At 45.1% G+C, this 17,825-nt stretch overlaps 1 protein-coding gene across 7 annotated transcripts in view; it reads right to left on the bottom strand.

Moving 5' to 3' along the window:
- DOCK11 (dedicator of cytokinesis 11) overlaps positions 1 to 17,825 on the bottom strand; it is an 81,135-nt gene that overhangs the window by 49,198 nt on the left and 14,112 nt on the right. For all 7 annotated transcript variants that reach the window (XM_032701995.1, XM_032701996.1, XM_032701989.1 and 4 more), the window contains exons 2-11: positions 13,228 to 13,344; positions 12,913 to 13,002; positions 12,130 to 12,212; positions 10,915 to 10,984; positions 8,654 to 8,749; positions 5,463 to 5,597; positions 4,104 to 4,281; positions 3,583 to 3,662; positions 2,921 to 3,004; positions 1,008 to 1,148 (exon numbers count right to left, since the gene is read on the bottom strand). In XM_032701995.1, the coding sequence (XP_032557886.1) occupies positions 1,008 to 1,148; positions 2,921 to 3,004; positions 3,583 to 3,662; positions 4,104 to 4,281; positions 5,463 to 5,597; positions 8,654 to 8,749; positions 10,915 to 10,984; positions 12,130 to 12,212; positions 12,913 to 13,002; positions 13,228 to 13,344 (1,074 nt within the window). The remainder of the gene's footprint in view (positions 1 to 1,007; positions 1,149 to 2,920; positions 3,005 to 3,582; positions 3,663 to 4,103; positions 4,282 to 5,462; positions 5,598 to 8,653; positions 8,750 to 10,914; positions 10,985 to 12,129; positions 12,213 to 12,912; positions 13,003 to 13,227; positions 13,345 to 17,825) is intronic.

Here is a 17,825-nt window from a genome sequence, read left to right as displayed (position 1 = left end):
ATAAGACTGTAGAGTGCCTGAGATATTCCAACATGACTCAAGGCATTACATCAATGCTGCAAATGTGCTGATTAGGTCTCACTCTGGACCTGATTAAGGATGAATAATAAGAATCTTTGCTATTAGCGATGCGTCCATCTGCTGGGAGTTACTGAGGAGAACGAGCCTGGTGTCGTGTATGGAGCCTGCTGTCCTGTATTGGAGCTGGGAGCTGCCAATATGAAACCATCACAGAAAAGCCTTTGTGGTTCTACCAGGCATCAGGCAGGGCAGCATCATTAGAGATGGGGCAGTGCCAGGGCTGCTGCCTCCCCTGTGATGCTACCTGCTGCTCCGGCACCCGCAGAAAGGGGTGATCCAGAGCAAGAGCAGGACAGGACAACAGGGATTATTTTGGGAGGAAAGACTTGAGGAGACTGGTCTGCTCAGCCCAGCAGAACAAAGGCTGAGGTAAGATGTAACAACTGTCTACAGACATCAGAGGCTCAGAAAATACAATAAAGAGATTTTTAGGCTAAGGCACAACTTTGGCACGATAACAAATGCATATAATAAAGCGGCTGTGAATATGGTTAGGTTGGGAGTCAGAAGAAGGTTCCAGAACAAGGAAATCCCTTGCCATTAGGGGAAATGAAATAAAAACCAGCCATGAGTGGTTTGGAGATGGAGCTTAATCATTTACCAACAGGACTTTCACGGGGACCCAGAATTTGGCAGACACAGGCTCCCCATTCCTTCTGCCTCTGAACTGCTGGTTTCCCAGCAGTCCTAGTTACTGCAAGCTGAGGCATGTCAGGACAGACCCTGTCCCCAAACACATTTTTGGAATACCAAAATACCAAGGCAGACAAGTCCTGTAATGACTCTGGGCCAGCAGTCACCACCTGCCAGATCCCATCAGAGCTCATGGCAAAATGGGATGTATCCACCCAGATTAATTTGCCAAGGGTTTTTCTTGCTGGTGAGGAGAAAGAAGACAAAGCAGGACACGCTGGAGCTCCCCTTACGTTGCTGGGTCCTCCTTCTGCCCTGTCACTGAGCTGAGCAAGGAGGTTGAGGGAGAAGTCCTGGCAGCACACCACAAAGCGCCGGCTGCACTTTTCCTCAAATGGCTTCACGTCTGGCTCAATCCCTGAGAAGTCTAGTCTCTAGACAGCAAACAAACAAATCTGGTCTCATTAAAAAAGAAAATAAACTCCTGAATAATCTTAAGGGATGACATTACGGCCAATACTATCTCAAAATGGTACAAAAGGTACAGGACACATTCACAAATGAGTGCAATTTGGTGATGTTACACAAGTACAAGACATGAATTCATGGGGACGTATCAATTTTTAGCAACTTGTTTTGTAGAGCACAGCAAACTAAACCTCAGTATGATTTCAGTTCCTTCCTGCTTTGCTGTAACTCTGGGGATCTTCCCAAACACCATTTAGAGCTTGGGGAAGAAAGCGGAACATAAGGCAATAAAAAAAAGTGTTTTCCACCATGAAGATATGGTTAGTTTAGGAGATGGTCTCTGTGCCTGAAACAAACCTTTGCCATACCCACTGTGCTGGCACTGGGGACACAGAGACCCCAAACACCCCTAAATACCAGCAGGTCTCTCAGTGACAGTCTGGCACAGTCCTGTTTGCTTTTCCCCCTCAAACCCTGCAGAAACCTGCATGCCAAACACAAGGTGCTGATATCTCAATTCAGTCAACTGATTTCAGAAAAACAGGCTCCAATTGTTAACCCAGTCTTGAGGAACTCTTTCCATTGTTTACCTTATTTCCATTCCACGAGGAAAGTATGTTGCAGGTGTAAGTTCCTGCTCCCAGTTTCCTCAGCACCAGGCATACAAGTGTGCACATACACACCAGCATTGACTAGGGCAATGATTTTGCATGCCTGGTGTGATAGCAGATCCGACTGACCCACATCAGAATGAAGAGCTCTTTGTATAAAAAGAGGGCAGTGAATTCAGCCTAACCATTTGTTTAGGTAAAAAAAGTTATCTTAGATGCTCTGCCCTAAATAATATTTCCATTTTTATTATCTGACTAAAACATGAGAAACTTCTCAAAGCTTCTCTTAAAAAAAAAAGCAAAAAGCCCCCTGGATGCTTATCTTGTTTCTGTTAAAGACTTTAAAGAAGTGCCAAGAGAAAAACTCATTTTGCACAACTAAACCTTTTAAAGACTAATTACATTTCCTTGTTAAACCAGAATGTTCCATTTCACAGGTGTGAACAAGCCAAAGCATGCCAGAAGGGGAACGAGAAACTGTGAAATAACCTGGAACAATTCTCTAAAACTGTGTTTACAATTGCAGCTCATTTCACTGAAATCCCACACCTGGACCTTGGCAGAGAACTCAGCAAAGTTCGAAGCCAAGAAGAAAACAGGCCAATAGACAGTGACCCTCTCCTCCAGTGAATCAGACCAGCACAGGGTGTTTTTTCTGTTTGTATGTTCCTACATTTGAAAACTGCCTGAAGACTGAGGCTCTCCCTGTAAACCCCTATCATGGCCTTTACCACCACTGCTCCCTACTCCAGATGTGCTGAGCCCCATGCAGCACTGCAGGTATCCTTGCAGAACACTTCTACTGCTTCTTCTGCAACCATGAGAACCTCCCAGAGGCACAGATGGTGGGTTTGAGGTCCAGCAACATCAAGATGCATCACACAAAAGCCAGCAAAGCTGGAGGGAGGCCCTGTGTGGGGCTGCTGTGAGTCTTCCCTGTATTTGAGCTGTCACCTGAGCACTGACATCTCATTCCGCTCTCACTGGCAGGGTATGGGCTGCACTTCTGTTCTCCAGTCCACTAAAAACATCCTCCCCTGCAGGCAAATACTGTGGCCATGCAAGTGAACAAGGGAGGCACAACACAGAGAACAAAACCTCACACTGGCAAATGTGGGGATGTTTACCTGGACTTCTGGGTCAAAAGAAAAGATGTTTTGTCTTCCATCATTTCTGCTGAGTTTGTTCAGCTGATCTGTTTCTCTTCCATACTAGGACAAAGGAAGGCATTGACATTACTGCCTGGCCACACAGAGGCAAACATTCGTTATTGGGAAAGAAAGGAATCAAAACAAAATAATTATTTTTCAGGTTCCCTTTGTGATATGTGAGATGATGTAAAGCACCTCGGCTGCAGCCACCAACACGGTGCAATGACAGCACAGTGACGTGGCTGTGCCAAATGAGAAGGCAGGCAGGAGCAGGCAACCAAACCACACTCTGGATCATAAACAGGAGGTAGCTGCTGCCTAACTCCCCCTCTGTTCCCACAGCCAGGATGGTCACCCCCCATGAGCCCAAATGAGCAGTGCTGATCACAGCAGTCTTCATTTGCCCTAAATCTGGTTCTTCCTCAGGGGAAGAACCACAACCCACCACACTTGGAGGTGATGAACATGAGGCCTCAAACCATGGAGCTTCATCCAGGTGGGATAACAGACCCCACCAGGACTTGGTGCCTGCCCAGCTCCCCGAGAGCTGAAGATACAGAAAGTAGAAAACCCCTTTCAAAGACAAGGTGGACAGAATTAGTTATGGGTGGGGAGAGTGGTCTCTGCAAACACGGTACCTTCATCAGCTCTGGATGCATGCTTCTCTCCAGGCTCTCCAGGATGTTCTCTGATTTACCCTGCGTGCTTGATTCATCATCTGCAAGGACACGAGAAACAGATGTTCAAAACAACTGCAGCAGCACCGCTCTGCCAGAAAGCATCCTGCAGTATTTGCTAACAATAGCACAAAAACAGTTTACAGAGATTTTTCCATTCCTTGGGAGTAAGATTTTTCCATACATTACTAGTATCAAAGTGTACTATTACAGTCTGCTTGGTCTTTCCAAAGCAAAACTTCAGCACAGAGCCAATTTTCCAGGAGCCTTGAAACTTTGCCATGGATTTCCCTTCCAGAAGAAGGGTCACATTTCCCTCCACTTTTATTCCTCAGACTATTGTCTGTGTTGTAATAAGCCCCTTTGCATGATATTATGTGTCAGCCACAGTTCTTGCTATTTATACAGCACACACTTCTCCAGGCACACTGCTTGCATCCTGCTGGAGAAGGGAGAAGGTAGGCGTTTATTTACAAACTGACCTTGCACAGATTCCACAGTATCTTTCTTCTCTTGCACCAAACTCTCAGTATTGCTCTGAATGATCTTTCTCAGGGTCACCAGCCACTCTTCCATCTCCTGCTCAGTTTCAGCTGCAAGGTAGTGGCTGTACTTGTCTATTGTCTTCAGTTCAAATGCATAACGGCGCATCTTGGGACACTGAGCAAACAGAGAGACTTTTATTACTTTTTCCTCAACAACTCAGCACAGTACTTGCCCCACAGCTCCTCTTTGGGAAAGCATCCTGAGATGAAATACCACAAAATACAATGCAGCACCCTCCCTGACACAGCAATCCTGCAGCAATCACCAAGGGCTTCCCAGCTGTGACCAAGCAGTGCACAGGTCCATGGCTGTCAGCTACTCTGAGAGTGAAAGAAAGCCAGATTGAATCACAGACACTGCACCAGGAGCAGGAGCAAGCTCCTTCTGATGTCCTCAGACCTTTAGCATTTAGCCAGAGAAGCCACTAACTGCATTTGTCTGACACAATAAGTAATGCTGTGCTCCAGGACACTTAGAGGCATCTATCTTAAAAGCAAGCGGTTCAATGCAACATTTCGGAGCTGTGCTGGCCTTTAAACAGCATTTTCCAACCAGAAGCCAAAGCAAATCTGATGCAACTTGGGAATTACATCCCGTACATCACTGAGGCGTGTGCATTACTGCTTTTACTGTGTTCAGAAAGATAAATGGGAACTCACAGCTCTGACTCATCCATGCTAAAGCAAACCACTGGGGTAATTTAAGCTGCCCTGCACCAGCTCCACCACACTCAGTGCTTGAAGCTTCTGCAGAGACAGCAAGGGCAGAAGGTACAGCAGGAACCCATTGCTGCCTCTCACCCTCACACAACTAAGCAAACCCAGGTTTTAGATTTGTACAAATCCCTGCTCCTAAAACCTTACAAGCCTTGAGCAGGTTCTAAGTCCCACAGAACTGCATGTTTGCATGGACTTATCAGGATGTGACTTAAGAAACAAGAAGCTGGTGCAAGCAGCAAACAGAGGAGGAAGGTGCCCAAGACAAAGTCACACCAATTACTAACTGGCTTCAACCTTCAAGGTCTTGAAAGGCACCTGACCTACAATAACAGGTAAAAGAGATGGACAAAATAGGGAGGCAACAGATCAGGTAATGATGAAATGCTTGCATTTTACTCTTCAGCAGCTCTTCCTTGTCAAAAGTATGGCACCTTTGTGAAATGCCTTGTCTGCCTGTTGATCAGTTTAGCTCACCAGCTCTGGATTAGTTTGCAAATCCATGCCTTCAGACCTCGAGAGAGCACATGTATCTCAGAGCCAGCAATGCATGTGCAGCCACACAGAAAGCACACCTACCTGAACAACGTCATTGCAAGCGTCCAAGAAAATGCAGCCTTTGGATTCCTTTGAAATTTTCTCATCTTTATAGGAATTCAGAATATAGGAGCCATCTGTGAGTTGTGACAAGTAAAAATACCTCCTCTTGAATACCTGCAAAAGTACAAAGTCTTGCTGAGGCAAGTATTCACTCTGCTGTAGATCACAAACCATGGCCTTGGTTTCCGTATCTGTCCTCCCTGCTAATGAGAAAATACTGTAACAAGAAACACTGCTGACTCTATAGTGTTGCAGATTCACCTATTTCACTATGATTTGCTTTTATAAAGAGAGATTTCCATCATCTTCTTTAATTTTAATGTCCTTGTTGTTATTACAAGTTTACCCAACTAAAACAAACCCCCAGGGCTTCCAGCTCGTCTCTCAGCTGGCTCCAGTCTCATTTATCTTTACAAAGTAATGCTACACAGTAAATTCAGATCAGCACATGGCTTGAAGATTCGTTCCACCTCAGAGCAGGTATTTCCAGAGCCTTTTTAATATAGGCCTCAGCTAGAATTACAAAGGAATTGTCTGTAAGACTTTGGAACAGACATGTGGAAATTCCTAGCACTCGAATGCAAGCCAACGGATGCTGCAATCCAATAAACTGCTTGGTTTTTTGTGACTTTGGGTTTGTTTTTCTTATACAAATCTATTTTCAAGAACTGTTTTTGGCTTAGTGTTCAATTCCCACACCAAAAAGCAATAACTTCAGGAGAAGTGTTCCTTTGTTTGGACTCCTGATTTTTACGAAGAAAAAGAAGCTCTCCAGTATCTCAGAACATCTTCCTTCATGCTTGTCAGCCAAAAGACACTGGACTATAACTCAAGAGCACATTTTGGCAGCAATTGGGGTAGCACCATATGCTGTCAGGTCTGTAAGGACCAGGGTGCATTTCACAGTTGCTGGGTATCTGTGTTAGGAGAATCACAAAGGAAGCTGGGGCAAGCAGCACTGCAAGTATTTCTACTGTTCTGTGTATCTGGAAGACCTACAAATAAACACAGCATTTTTCATCCCACATGGGAGATTACAAGTAATTTCCTGCTCCCATCATTATGGACACTAGCACGTGTTCAATAAACCCACTCAAGTGCACAGAACTGGGAGGAAGCATTGTGCTCTGAACCATAACCTAACCCTTCTGAAAAGTAACCTCTGGCATCCTTTGGATGACTAATTAGCTGTAGAGATGCTCCAAGGTTGTTGAGCTTTAAGTTTTATAAGATCTAACTAAACCTTCAGTTCAACAAACCATAAAAATACATGGAAAGCTAAGGATGCAAAGCGTTAAGCCAGCTTAAACACTGATTTAGCACTTCACTGAATCAGTCTCAGGAATTTTGGCAGTGGATGCTACAGAAACCCATGACAGATCTCTCTCTAGATATTACAGGGTTGATATCCCTCGTGGGCATGGGATTTCAAGCTAAACCATTTGCATCTGATGAATTCTGTTCAAAAGTAAATGCAGAATCAAACAGCAAACACTATTCCTATGATCTTCCCCCTTTGTAAGCACTGCTGTCAGAAATCATTGTCAGAAGACAGTGATTATTTGAAATTAATATTATAAACCTAGGAGCAGAGAGAACATCCCCTCTGATCAGGCTACAGGTGCTGCTGTTGAGCACTGTGAGTGCAGAGGGATGTCAAGAACTGGGCAAGTCCATTTGGGCAGAGAAGGACAGAAGTACAATCTGGACACTGTGGTTGTAGTGCAGCACAACACAGGTTGCAAACCAGACAGGGAGAGGTGGGCAAAACCAGGGCACTTCTCTGTAAAGGAAAGGTTGCTCTGAAATAAAGGTTGGCAGCTGTTGCCTAATGACAGTTTGCTCATGGGCTGGCTCTCCACAAAACACTCTGCTCACGCTTAGCAACAGTGTGAGGTACCAGCAGCTCAGCACAGCACAGCAATGAAAGAACCAGCACTCACAATTAACACAGCACAGCAGCCTCTCCAAGTGGTGATAAGGCCAAAGGTGTTCAAAGTCCTCAGCTTTCATATATGTGCCTTGGGAGGTGTTTTGTAAGACACAGAAGCGACCAGGACCAGCTCAGAGAATGAGTACTGATTTTCAGAGCTGTGATACCAGAGTTTCACTGGAGGCTCTGGATCATATTAATGGAACTGAAGCCAGTGTAGTTCAAATGACTTCTCAGAAAGGTGGGTCCAAGGTGCTGGGCACTGAGATCAATTACCACAAGAGGCTCAGACCAGAACAGACCCAACTGACTGCTTTGAGCACGCATCATACCTCCTCCAGAAGTTACAGGCAAAAAGAATTGCTTCAACCTTGCTTGGAAAAGTAGAGGATCAGAAAATCCTATTCTGTCTGTCGCCTTCAAGCCCATTTCAAAACTCAAATTAAAATTAGCCCTATGAACAGTCCTGTTCTGCTTCTCCTGAAAGCATAACTCATTGAATTGAGACTTGGAACAGCCAGGCTATTTGAGATTTTTTTAATATACCCTTGCAAAGCAGCCTCACTGCAGCCATCCTTCAGCTGCACCATTGAGCATAACTCCCTAACACTCTCTCTATGCTGTAACAAGGCAGCTGCATGGTGGGACAGCACGTGGGCTCATTGCCACAGCAAAAACCTGTGGTGGAACTATTAAAAAATCTCTGCACAATCTAAGCAATGTCACGTCAGATTACGCAGAGCAGAGAACAGGAGACAAGGCAGCTGTTGCTTTTAGGTCAGCAATGCTCTGTCTCTGCAGTGATATCACCCCTGCTTTTAAAGCAAAGATCTGTCATTTCAGTTTAAAGCTGGCCTCCCTGCATATTTCCTACCAGCAAGGAAACCATCAATTCAGAAAGCTGCCTTTTCAGAGCAGCTGTTTCAGTTATTCAAGCTGCCTTCCTCTCCTGGGCCTCAGTTGCTCACTCAGAAAACAATCCTGCTTTACCAGAACACGCTTCACCTTTTTGCTCAGCTTGCCCATCATGATCTGAAGTGCATCAGTCTTACATTCTGGACAGGGAAGGGTCAAAGACTGTTGCCAGATTGGGTTTTCCAGTCCACCATGGGATACTCTACAAGAGGTATGGATGCACATCCAAAACCAAACCCACTCACTGAGCTCCTGTGAGCTTCAGAGATGTGGTCTGAACTTCACTTCATGCCTTGTTCACAAGAAACTGAATCAAACTCACCTTCATGGTAACAGTGATGGTGCTATTTACATTTGCTTTGTGCAGCCAGCCCTGCTTTATCACACCACCCTTCTGGGAGCACAGGGATGAGGAATCCTGAAAGACAGGAAAATATTAGAAAAAGAGGAGGTCAGGTGAACTCTGTCTCACAGAAAATTCCCCCTGGGCACAGGGATTTGTCCACCCTGAAAAGCAATACCACTTTAACTACAGCAATACAGTGAAATGAAGAATGTATGTGTAACAGGTACAGCTACATAGACAGTGTTATCACAAAAAAATTCAGGGATATCTCTTTCCAATAAAGAGGCAAAACAGGCTAGTTTGGGTCACCTTTAAAAAAGAAAGATTACATTTATGCTGATAGGCACAGCAATTTTGCAATGAGGAAATGCACGTTGGTTCTTATGCAGTATTTCAAAAACCTAGGGAAGAAGGAAATTTTCAGAAAGGTCTGTTTAGGAAGTTGCAAAATGCAGAACTCAGGACTTATTTTGTCATTTTCTTTTGTCATTCCTCCATTTTAAATTTAGGCAAAAATCATCAAACCCCAATAACTGAAATGAACTGGCTGGTTTCAAATTTGTCAAAACAAAAAGTTTCAAGTGACCCAACCAGGCTGCTCGTGGCACATCCAGATGGGGTTTCCATCTGCTCCTGTCCCTTGGTCCGAGAAAGGGAGAATGACTCTCCATCCGTACCTAACCGTGACCTCCACTGGGGAGGGAAATAAGAGCACAGAGTGATGAAAAAAACTTGCCCTAGGATTTCCACTGAATCAACAGCAGAGGCAGCCCTGGCCTGTCTGATGATGAGCCATGAAGGGACTGGTTTATATCGCCTGCTGCAGCCCAAGGGGAAGGTTTTCACTCTTTTCACATCGAACTTCCAAAGTAAATTCTCTGATACTTTATTTCCCTGGGTAAAACAACCCATGCTTTCTCCTTTATAATGCTTCACCTTTTTTCATCAAGAGATTTCTTTTGTTTGAATTTCCATTACACAATTCTAATGCAAATGCTCTGTTAGGAAACTGTAACAGAATCCTTAGATATGACCATGCCAAAAGATATAAACATCCAAACATCTGCCAAAGCACTTGGAATACTCTTCTACAACAAACCTCAGTAACTTCTCTTGTTTGAGTATTTGGGACACTGGCCAGAAGAAAAAAGGTCTCCAAATTTTGATAGCATATTCTTGTCCTTTTGCTTTCCCAGAAGCATGCTGATAACATAGTGCACAGCAATGTCTCCAGCCCAGATTAGATATTATTAAAGAGGGAACACCTCAAGTCAATGATGTAAAGCAAACCAACAACACAGCCAAAAAAAGATTAAGGCCAAACTTGACAAAACATTTCCATTTATAAAGAAGTCATCCTAGTCCAGACCTGAGGTGTGCTGAGACATACACAGTGATTGTGAGAAATGTGCATGAAACAGCTCCTCCAAATCTTCAGCTCTGCAACAAAGAAATGTCCTTTTTCCTCTGTAAGAATCTCAGCAGCAGTATCTTCATGCCATGTGAACTTTAAACATCTGGGCTAAACCTCTGTAAACAAAAACTTCTTAATGTCACAATTATGGATTAAGCTCCACACGGTACGTGAGACAGAAAAATGTCTATGTCCCTCATTTCTGTAGCAAACATGACACTGCACCATCCAAAATAACCATCAGGTCTGAGATGTCCCAATTGTCAGAGCCCTCAGATCATTCCCATGGAGGAACTCCAGGGCTGCAAATCCTCCCTGCAACCAGCTGAGCACAAACATGTCAACTTCTAGAGGAAGAAAATGCCTGTACAGAGGACTGACACATGTGAATATGTTGGGGAGAAGTGACTGATTAAGAATGGCAATGTCATGTGGAAAAGCACAAAACTTTTCAGAAGAGGACCCCTGTACTGCAGTGTCATTGAAAACCAGGTTGCCTACTTTTAGTTCTGGACATGAGGAGTATTCCTCAGTAAGTGCTTGGCTTCCTTTTTTTCTCTTCTATTGATGCTCTGTTTCAAGTGAAAAAGCATGAGAAATATGGTTAATCCTCCAGATAATTTAGGAGACCCTTGGCTCCAGAAGTTATCTTGTTATACTTTGAAATAAATTATTGTCTCACTTTTGATCCCATCTTCACAGCACTAAGCATCTCCCCAGAAAACCATGCCTAGGAACTGAAACCTGCCTTTGCCTTGTGAAATCTTCTTTTTAACAGATCTTAGGGTGGTATATGTAAAAAAACCCCCAAACTTCTCCTTACCTCATCCTTTTCGAAGTCTTCATCAATTTCAAACACATGACTTGGAATCTTGTCTGGCCTGAAGGATTTGCTGAAATCACAACACATTTTCATGTTTAATGACTGGAACACAAGGGTCCTCTGAGCCAGCAGCTGATGCTGGATCCAGAAGCAACAGCCACACTGCAGACTATAGAGCACAAAAGACAGATTTCAAGAGACCTACAGCCCCTTACAGCTGGGGAAAGCTAACATCTGAGTGCATTTCATGGAAATTAAGCACAAGCAGTCTGTAATTAGCTTTCTCTTGTTAGTTGTCTGATTCTGCAAACATTTTGCTGACTTGCATTTATGCAACAAAGAGATACAGCAGGCCCAGTTTATCTTCCATCTTGCTAAAAAAGAAGCAAGATCAGACTGCAGATTACTCACAAATCTTAACACGATTTGATCGACTGTGTTACCCCATTGCTGCTTCACATCCCCGTGAGACCACCAGAACAGACCCACTTCAGCCAATTAGGAAGAAAAAGCATTTAACAAGCTGCCAGCATAGGAGCAGCCTGGACAGGGGTCCAGACATGCCCCAAGTACGGGCAGTGAGAGCAGGGCAGGCGCCACCACAGAGAAAATAAGAATCCAGCAGAAATCGAAGATGTATGTGCCTGTCTGAGAAACCCAATTAGCTCTGGAGCTGGAATCACTGGCACAGCCCAGCATTTCCAAGCACACAGCTTCCCAGCACTGCCAGCATTAGCAGCAATACCACATCACTGGACTGAAGTTGTCCAGCAACTTCTCTGTACTGAGAGTACAAGGAAAATCTGCTCAGCATGGGAACACCGTGTGTAGCTCACAGGGAACATTAGCCCAGCGGGACAATGAGGCTCCTGATTCGGTCTGAGCAGACACTGCCAACACTATTTACCCTGCCATGAGTCTGGACTGCAGTCCACCCTCATCCCAAGTGGAGGGGGTGTTTATACACTGGTGGATGGGATGTGAAGCAATGACCCACACTGACAATACTGTGGGCATCTCCCTGACAGAGCTGAGTGACAATGGCACAATAACACAAACCACCTCTGGCTCTCTAACCTTCAAAGTGACATACCTCTGGAGCAGAGGTTGCTTGTGGGACAGGCATCAGGAAAAGGGCAGACTGCTTCTGCTAAACCCTATCAAACCCCAGCCCTGTGACCACACATTAGTATTCCAAGGGAGCACGACACTTACCATGGCAACATCCGAAAGTCTCCTGAGTATTCCTCATACTTGTAGTTTACCACGTGCCAGTCAGAGCTGTAGGTTTTAATGCACTGAAAGGAAAACAATACAGCTCTTTGAAAGCTACACCAGGCAAAACAAAACCAGGCACAAGTCAGAAGGGCTACACACTGGGTGAGGGAAGCACAAATGGAAAGGGTCTGAACAAGACCACTTCACTTGTTTTATGTTGCAACACAGAATTTCATAAGGAACCTTTACAGCACAGAGACAAAAATCACACAGCATCTGGCCTGCCACACAGCTACAGATTTTATATTTATGTCGCTCCGAGGCTCTAAAAAAGGAGTAGTGATTTGGGAAGAGACTTTTTTCCAGAAAGCACCAATTTTCTGCCCTCGGAAATGTAGGCATCACTTTGCATTTAGTTCCACTGCACTTGGAGGGAGCAGTCCTAGAGAGCAGCACTTTACAGAACAAACCTGCAGCACTCTGGATGCTCCAGGGAGGTTGTGTATCCCCCCCCTTGCCCTGTTGCACTCCTGCACCTTGCAGCTCAGGCAGGTGGTGCAAAGCCACACACCTTGTCTGTGAACAAAACCCACTGGAAAGACACACTGCACAAGAGATGCCCATGAGAACCCTCCCATGCAGCCAGCCTGCCAGCAATCAGTGCTTCCCACAAAGGAAAAACCAAGTGATCTGCAACCCTGCAGATCAGGAGCTACAGTTGAGCATCCTGCCCAAGGGACAAAGTGCTGAAGGCAGGTGTCACGTGGACTTTGCCCCTACCTCTTTGACAAAGAGACTCTGAGCTTTCTTTAGAGCATCTTCTGGCACTGTCGACTGGACAGTCCTTCTCTGTCGGCCGATGACTGAGATCTGCACAAAAAAGGGGAAGACGATGTCAGTGCAAACTGTGTCTTCAGGGCTTGACACTTGCTTTAAATGAATGTGGTGGGCCTAAATCACCAGTGGGTCATTTCGGTTTTATGTGTCACTACTGCAGCCAAAATTAACATGTGGTTAATGGTGGAAGTTTTCCAAGGTACACAGGACCGGAGACGAGTGAACCTCAAACACGGGGAACAGCCAGTGCAAACTCACAGATACATCTTCGATCGGGAATATCAGCAGGTCCCGGAGGGGATCACTGTAGATCTGAACTCTGCGTTGAAGGATCACGTTCTCATAGTCCAAGGGTTCCACCACTTTGGTTTTTTCCTGCAGGAAAAACAGAAGATGAAAAAAAATTACGTATACATAATATCTAAAATAACCACTAACAAACATCTCGTGCTTAATTAGCCTGATGATTTCAGATTGTGTGACCGCTGGACTGTCTGTTACCTCAACACTCTGACACTCCTGTGCTGCAGGTAACCACCTGTGAGCGTGTTTTGCAGGAGGGAAATGATGGGTTAAGTTATTTGTGTCTGGTAATAAGCTATGGGAAGAAACAAAGCACTGTGCTGCTCTCCTCTCAGCACAGTCTCTAATTTCTTAATGGAGCAAGAAATCCTCCTGGACAGTCCACAGCTTTAATAGCTGCAAGATCCAGCATCTTTATGTTTGAGTAGCTCATCTGTGCAGCTCAGAAGATATATGGGCTCCTATGCTGGCTCTGCTCAGCTCAGAGCTGGTTGTGCTTGAGGAGGGGATGAGAGTTGTGCTCTCTCTGGAAATGTGCCACAGGCGGGATGAGAGCAGGCCTGCTGCTACGACTGCCAGAGCAGGAATCTCACCCCATGGAAGGAAGAACAGCATCGCTCTGGAAAGACAGGAAAGCCCTCTCCATAAATCGCACCTCAGACACAGCCAAAGGCTGGAAAAAACTGGAGCCTAGTTTTGTTCTCACTCACATTTCTGGGAAGCAAAAGGAACCTCTCCAAAATCTCAGGAGTCAAAAGTAAATCTACTAGGAGAGCTCCATTACATTCATTACTACACTCATTTTGTATGTGTTACAAGTCCAAAAAATGAAACTTAAAAAAATAAGAAAAACACAACTTCTGAAGTAGGCAAGTGCCATCTCAGCTGCCCTGACTGACTTCAGATTTCATGAGCAAGAGTCAGGCCCTCAGCATTGCACTGTGAAAAATCAAACATCGCACCAAAAGCCAAACCATGACTCTGTACAAGAATGGTCACAAGAAAACAGGAAGCGAATTCTGACACATCAGCTCTGCCTTGTTTTGAATCTTGACCAAAATCCTGATGCCTGACCCTGCCACAGACAGTGTTTCTGAACCCCTCCCAGCAGCGCATGATGCCACGTGCCTCTGGAGATGACATCCTTGCAGAATGGCATGTGTGGACTCTCCACCCTCGTAGGAGGAACACTGGATGCTTCCCTATGGGCAGCAAACTTTACCTGCCAGTTGAATGGCTTTGCTGGGATGAACTGTTCACATAGACCAGAGCAAAAGACAAGACCAATACAAGGTCTCTTGCTGATGCAGCACAACCTGCAGCCTAAGAAAATGAGCCCAAAATGAGGATAAAAGGCTCAGCATCATCTAACACCACTGAGTAAACAGCCACACCACCAAGAGTACAAACAACTCAATATTTTCTGTGACATGAGATAAGCCAAGAAATCAAGGTTGCTCTTCCAAAACCATTTCTAGCCAGAGGTTTCTGTCCTGTGCCTTTGGCTCCTCAGGCTCTGGGATGCAGTAATGAATGTCTTCAAGGCCTTTGCAGCAAATGTGATCCAGGGTTTTGCTTTAATGACAACTGAGCATCTCCTGTGTTGAAGCAAAGCTGGTGCTGGGACTTTGGGGAGGCAGTTGTCACGTGAGAGGGTAATGGTCCCAGGCAGGAGCTATTTGGGGATAGTCATATTTTAAGCTTGTTTTAATCTTTTTCTGAAATGTTGCAGAAAATCTTTGTATGATGATATCTTCTCATATACCAGCACCTTTAAACAACAATAACAACAAAAAAAACCCCAAACAGACAAAAAAAAAACCAAACAAAGAATTGTAGAAAAAAATTCTTTCCATGTTTGCCATATCTGGTAAGTGCTAAAAAGAGAATAAAAATCCAGGGTCTGCAGCAAACCTGAACAGTCCTTTGGGCTGGAACAGCAAAGGCCACCTGTAGCTTCTCTCACCCAAAGGACCAGCCCCACTGAGCAGAGGCTATTCCTCTGTCCCAGGTGCATGACTGGTGCTTTTAATAATTCCAAAAAGCAAAACCAAAATGAAAGCTTTTCCCCACAGCACTTCAGAAATGCAAGGCAGGTACCTTTCAAGCTGTGTTTCCCAGCACTGCATCCCAGCAGCAGAGTGACATCCAAGCATCTCTCTGTACATAGCACAGAGCCTATGTACAATTAAGGCCAGTTTTACTTGTGTAAAGGATGCCTGGATCCTGTGTGAACCTCCAGGCAGGGCAATTTCTGCACAGCTGTCCACTGAGCACCTGCTCTGTCCTGCTGCTGGCTGTCACAGAATCATTAAGGTTGGGAAAGATCTCTAAGGTCACCAAGTCCAACCACTAACCCAGCCCTACCAGGTCCACCACTAAATCATGTCCCCAGGTGCCACATCTACACGTTTTTAACACTTCCAAATATGGTGGTTCCACCACTTCCCTGGGAAGCCTATTCCAATGCTTGACCACCCTTTCAATGTAGAAATTTTTCCTCATATCAAATCTAAACATCCCCTGGCACACTTTCAATCTGTTTCCTCCTGTCCTATTGTTTGTTACCTGGGAGAAGAGACCAACCCTCACCTTCCACAAAGAAGCTTCTACTCTTGGTTGGGGAAACTCCTGCCCCAGACAGTTTTGCATCCATAATGTCTTTCTTCCATGCTACAGAAATCCAGCATAGATTAGCTTAGATACCTGAAACAAAGTTCCCTTTAGTTGCTCTCTGAAAATTTTGTTTCACTGTTTGCACAGTCCTGAAAAGAACCTCACACGCCTCAGATTACCAGTGACAAAGACAAAGGTCCGTCGGCAGAGAGCCCATGCTCATTGCCAGAGCATCCAGGGACTGCTGCCTGCTCCCTCAGCCGTGGGGGATTTGGGAACAGGGTGGCAAATGCTGCCAGCCACACTACACACAGAGCACTTCTTCCTCCTGCATCCAAGACCTGAGCTGCACGGGAATTTAATAGGAAAATAAAAAGCCCATCTGAAAAACAGGACTCCGAAAAACCCAACAGGTAGACAGAGAAAAGGAACTCATTTACTCTCAGTTAGTCTCATGCTCATTAAATGCTTAATTGAATTTGGTTAATCATCTGAAACACTGGTCTTAATGCAGGACAGCACAATGCACTTCTGAAAATTTGCCAAGCTTTGCAAATTGATGTGAAATAAACAGGACATCTATTTGAAAGTCTGGGGCCAGAAGTCCCCAAGGTTCGTCTTCCCCACAAGACCAGGCAGGACTCCATGGAGTCCATACATCCACTGGGTGTATGGCTTTGCTGACCTCTCAAATTTACCTCTCTTGCTGCTGATCACTGCAGCAATCCTGGCAAAACTCAGCAGCATCAGTGGGTTAAAGCAGTGCTATGAGCATTCACATCAACTTCCCTCTCAACTCACTCCCCGCAGCAGCTGTAACAGGAAATACGATTCCCTCTAAGAACCTTCCACAGTGCTGTGGCTTTGGGAACACTGAACTCAGGCCTTCTGATCACACAATATTTTTAGTCCTTTTTTATTTTGCAAGATGGTTCTGGAACTAGGACTGTGTTTCTAAAGATGTCCTTTTTAAAAGCTGGGACTTTGAATAACACTTTTTTTCTAGCTTTGACACCAGCAAGACTAAGTCCTGGCCACCATCCTCATGGGACTCAATGACAACTAAAGGATAAGGACTGAAAAGGATCCCACATCCTCACATGAGAGGTTCCAAAACCCATACAGCACTGCCCACCACAGATTCAAAAAAAATCCTTAGAACTCACTACAGGCCTTCCAGTCTTGTGAATTTAATAATACCGGAAAAAAATGTGTCGTGCAGGCTGGTGCTGTGATCTGTATCCCACAAACCAGTGCTGGGCCCTGTGACACACAGTTCATAACCCAAGGAGCTCCAGGAAAGTTGTGCACTGTCACCCAGATGGGTTCTGCAGCACCCACAGGCAGGCACTTCTCCTCTAGAGCTCTCCTTACCCAAGGTGTGCTGATTCCCTGTCTCAGCACACAGCAGCCCTCTATCACCTGCAGCTCAGTGTCACACACCCAGCACACCACCCAGTCTGTCACAGGCCACAACAGGAACCACAGCAATGTCTCTCAATAGAAGCCAAAAGATGCAGGTCAAGCTGTTTGTTAGCAAAGAAGCTGCTCACAGAAGGACATGGCCAGTGTCCTGCCTGCTAATAAGGAAACAAACTCCTCCATCCATCCTGAACTGTGCAGGCTTGCCCAGCAGGGTCAGGTATGCTCCTGTCCCTGCAAACAGACATGTGGAGTAAGGAGGGAGCCATCCCAAATATTTTTTGCCTTTTGGCCCAGCGGGGCTGGAGTTAAAGCATTAAATGCTGAAAATCAGATTTCAAAGTAGTTTTCCTGAAGAGCTTGGTTGAAGCACACACCTCCTAACATCCCGGACTCAGACTGAGCTGCCCAGTGCTGTCACAACAGCAGATGGCACCCACCAAAGTCATTATGAAAGCAGAGGAAAAACTATTACACTAAAGTAATTAGAGTCTTAGAAACCACAAAATCCTCCA

This window comes from Chiroxiphia lanceolata, chromosome 14 (genome assembly GCF_009829145.1).
Source record: "Chiroxiphia lanceolata isolate bChiLan1 chromosome 14, bChiLan1.pri, whole genome shotgun sequence".
Lineage (NCBI taxonomy): Eukaryota > Metazoa > Chordata > Aves > Passeriformes > Pipridae > Chiroxiphia > Chiroxiphia lanceolata.
This window is presented reverse-complemented; position numbering and strand designations above follow the sequence as displayed.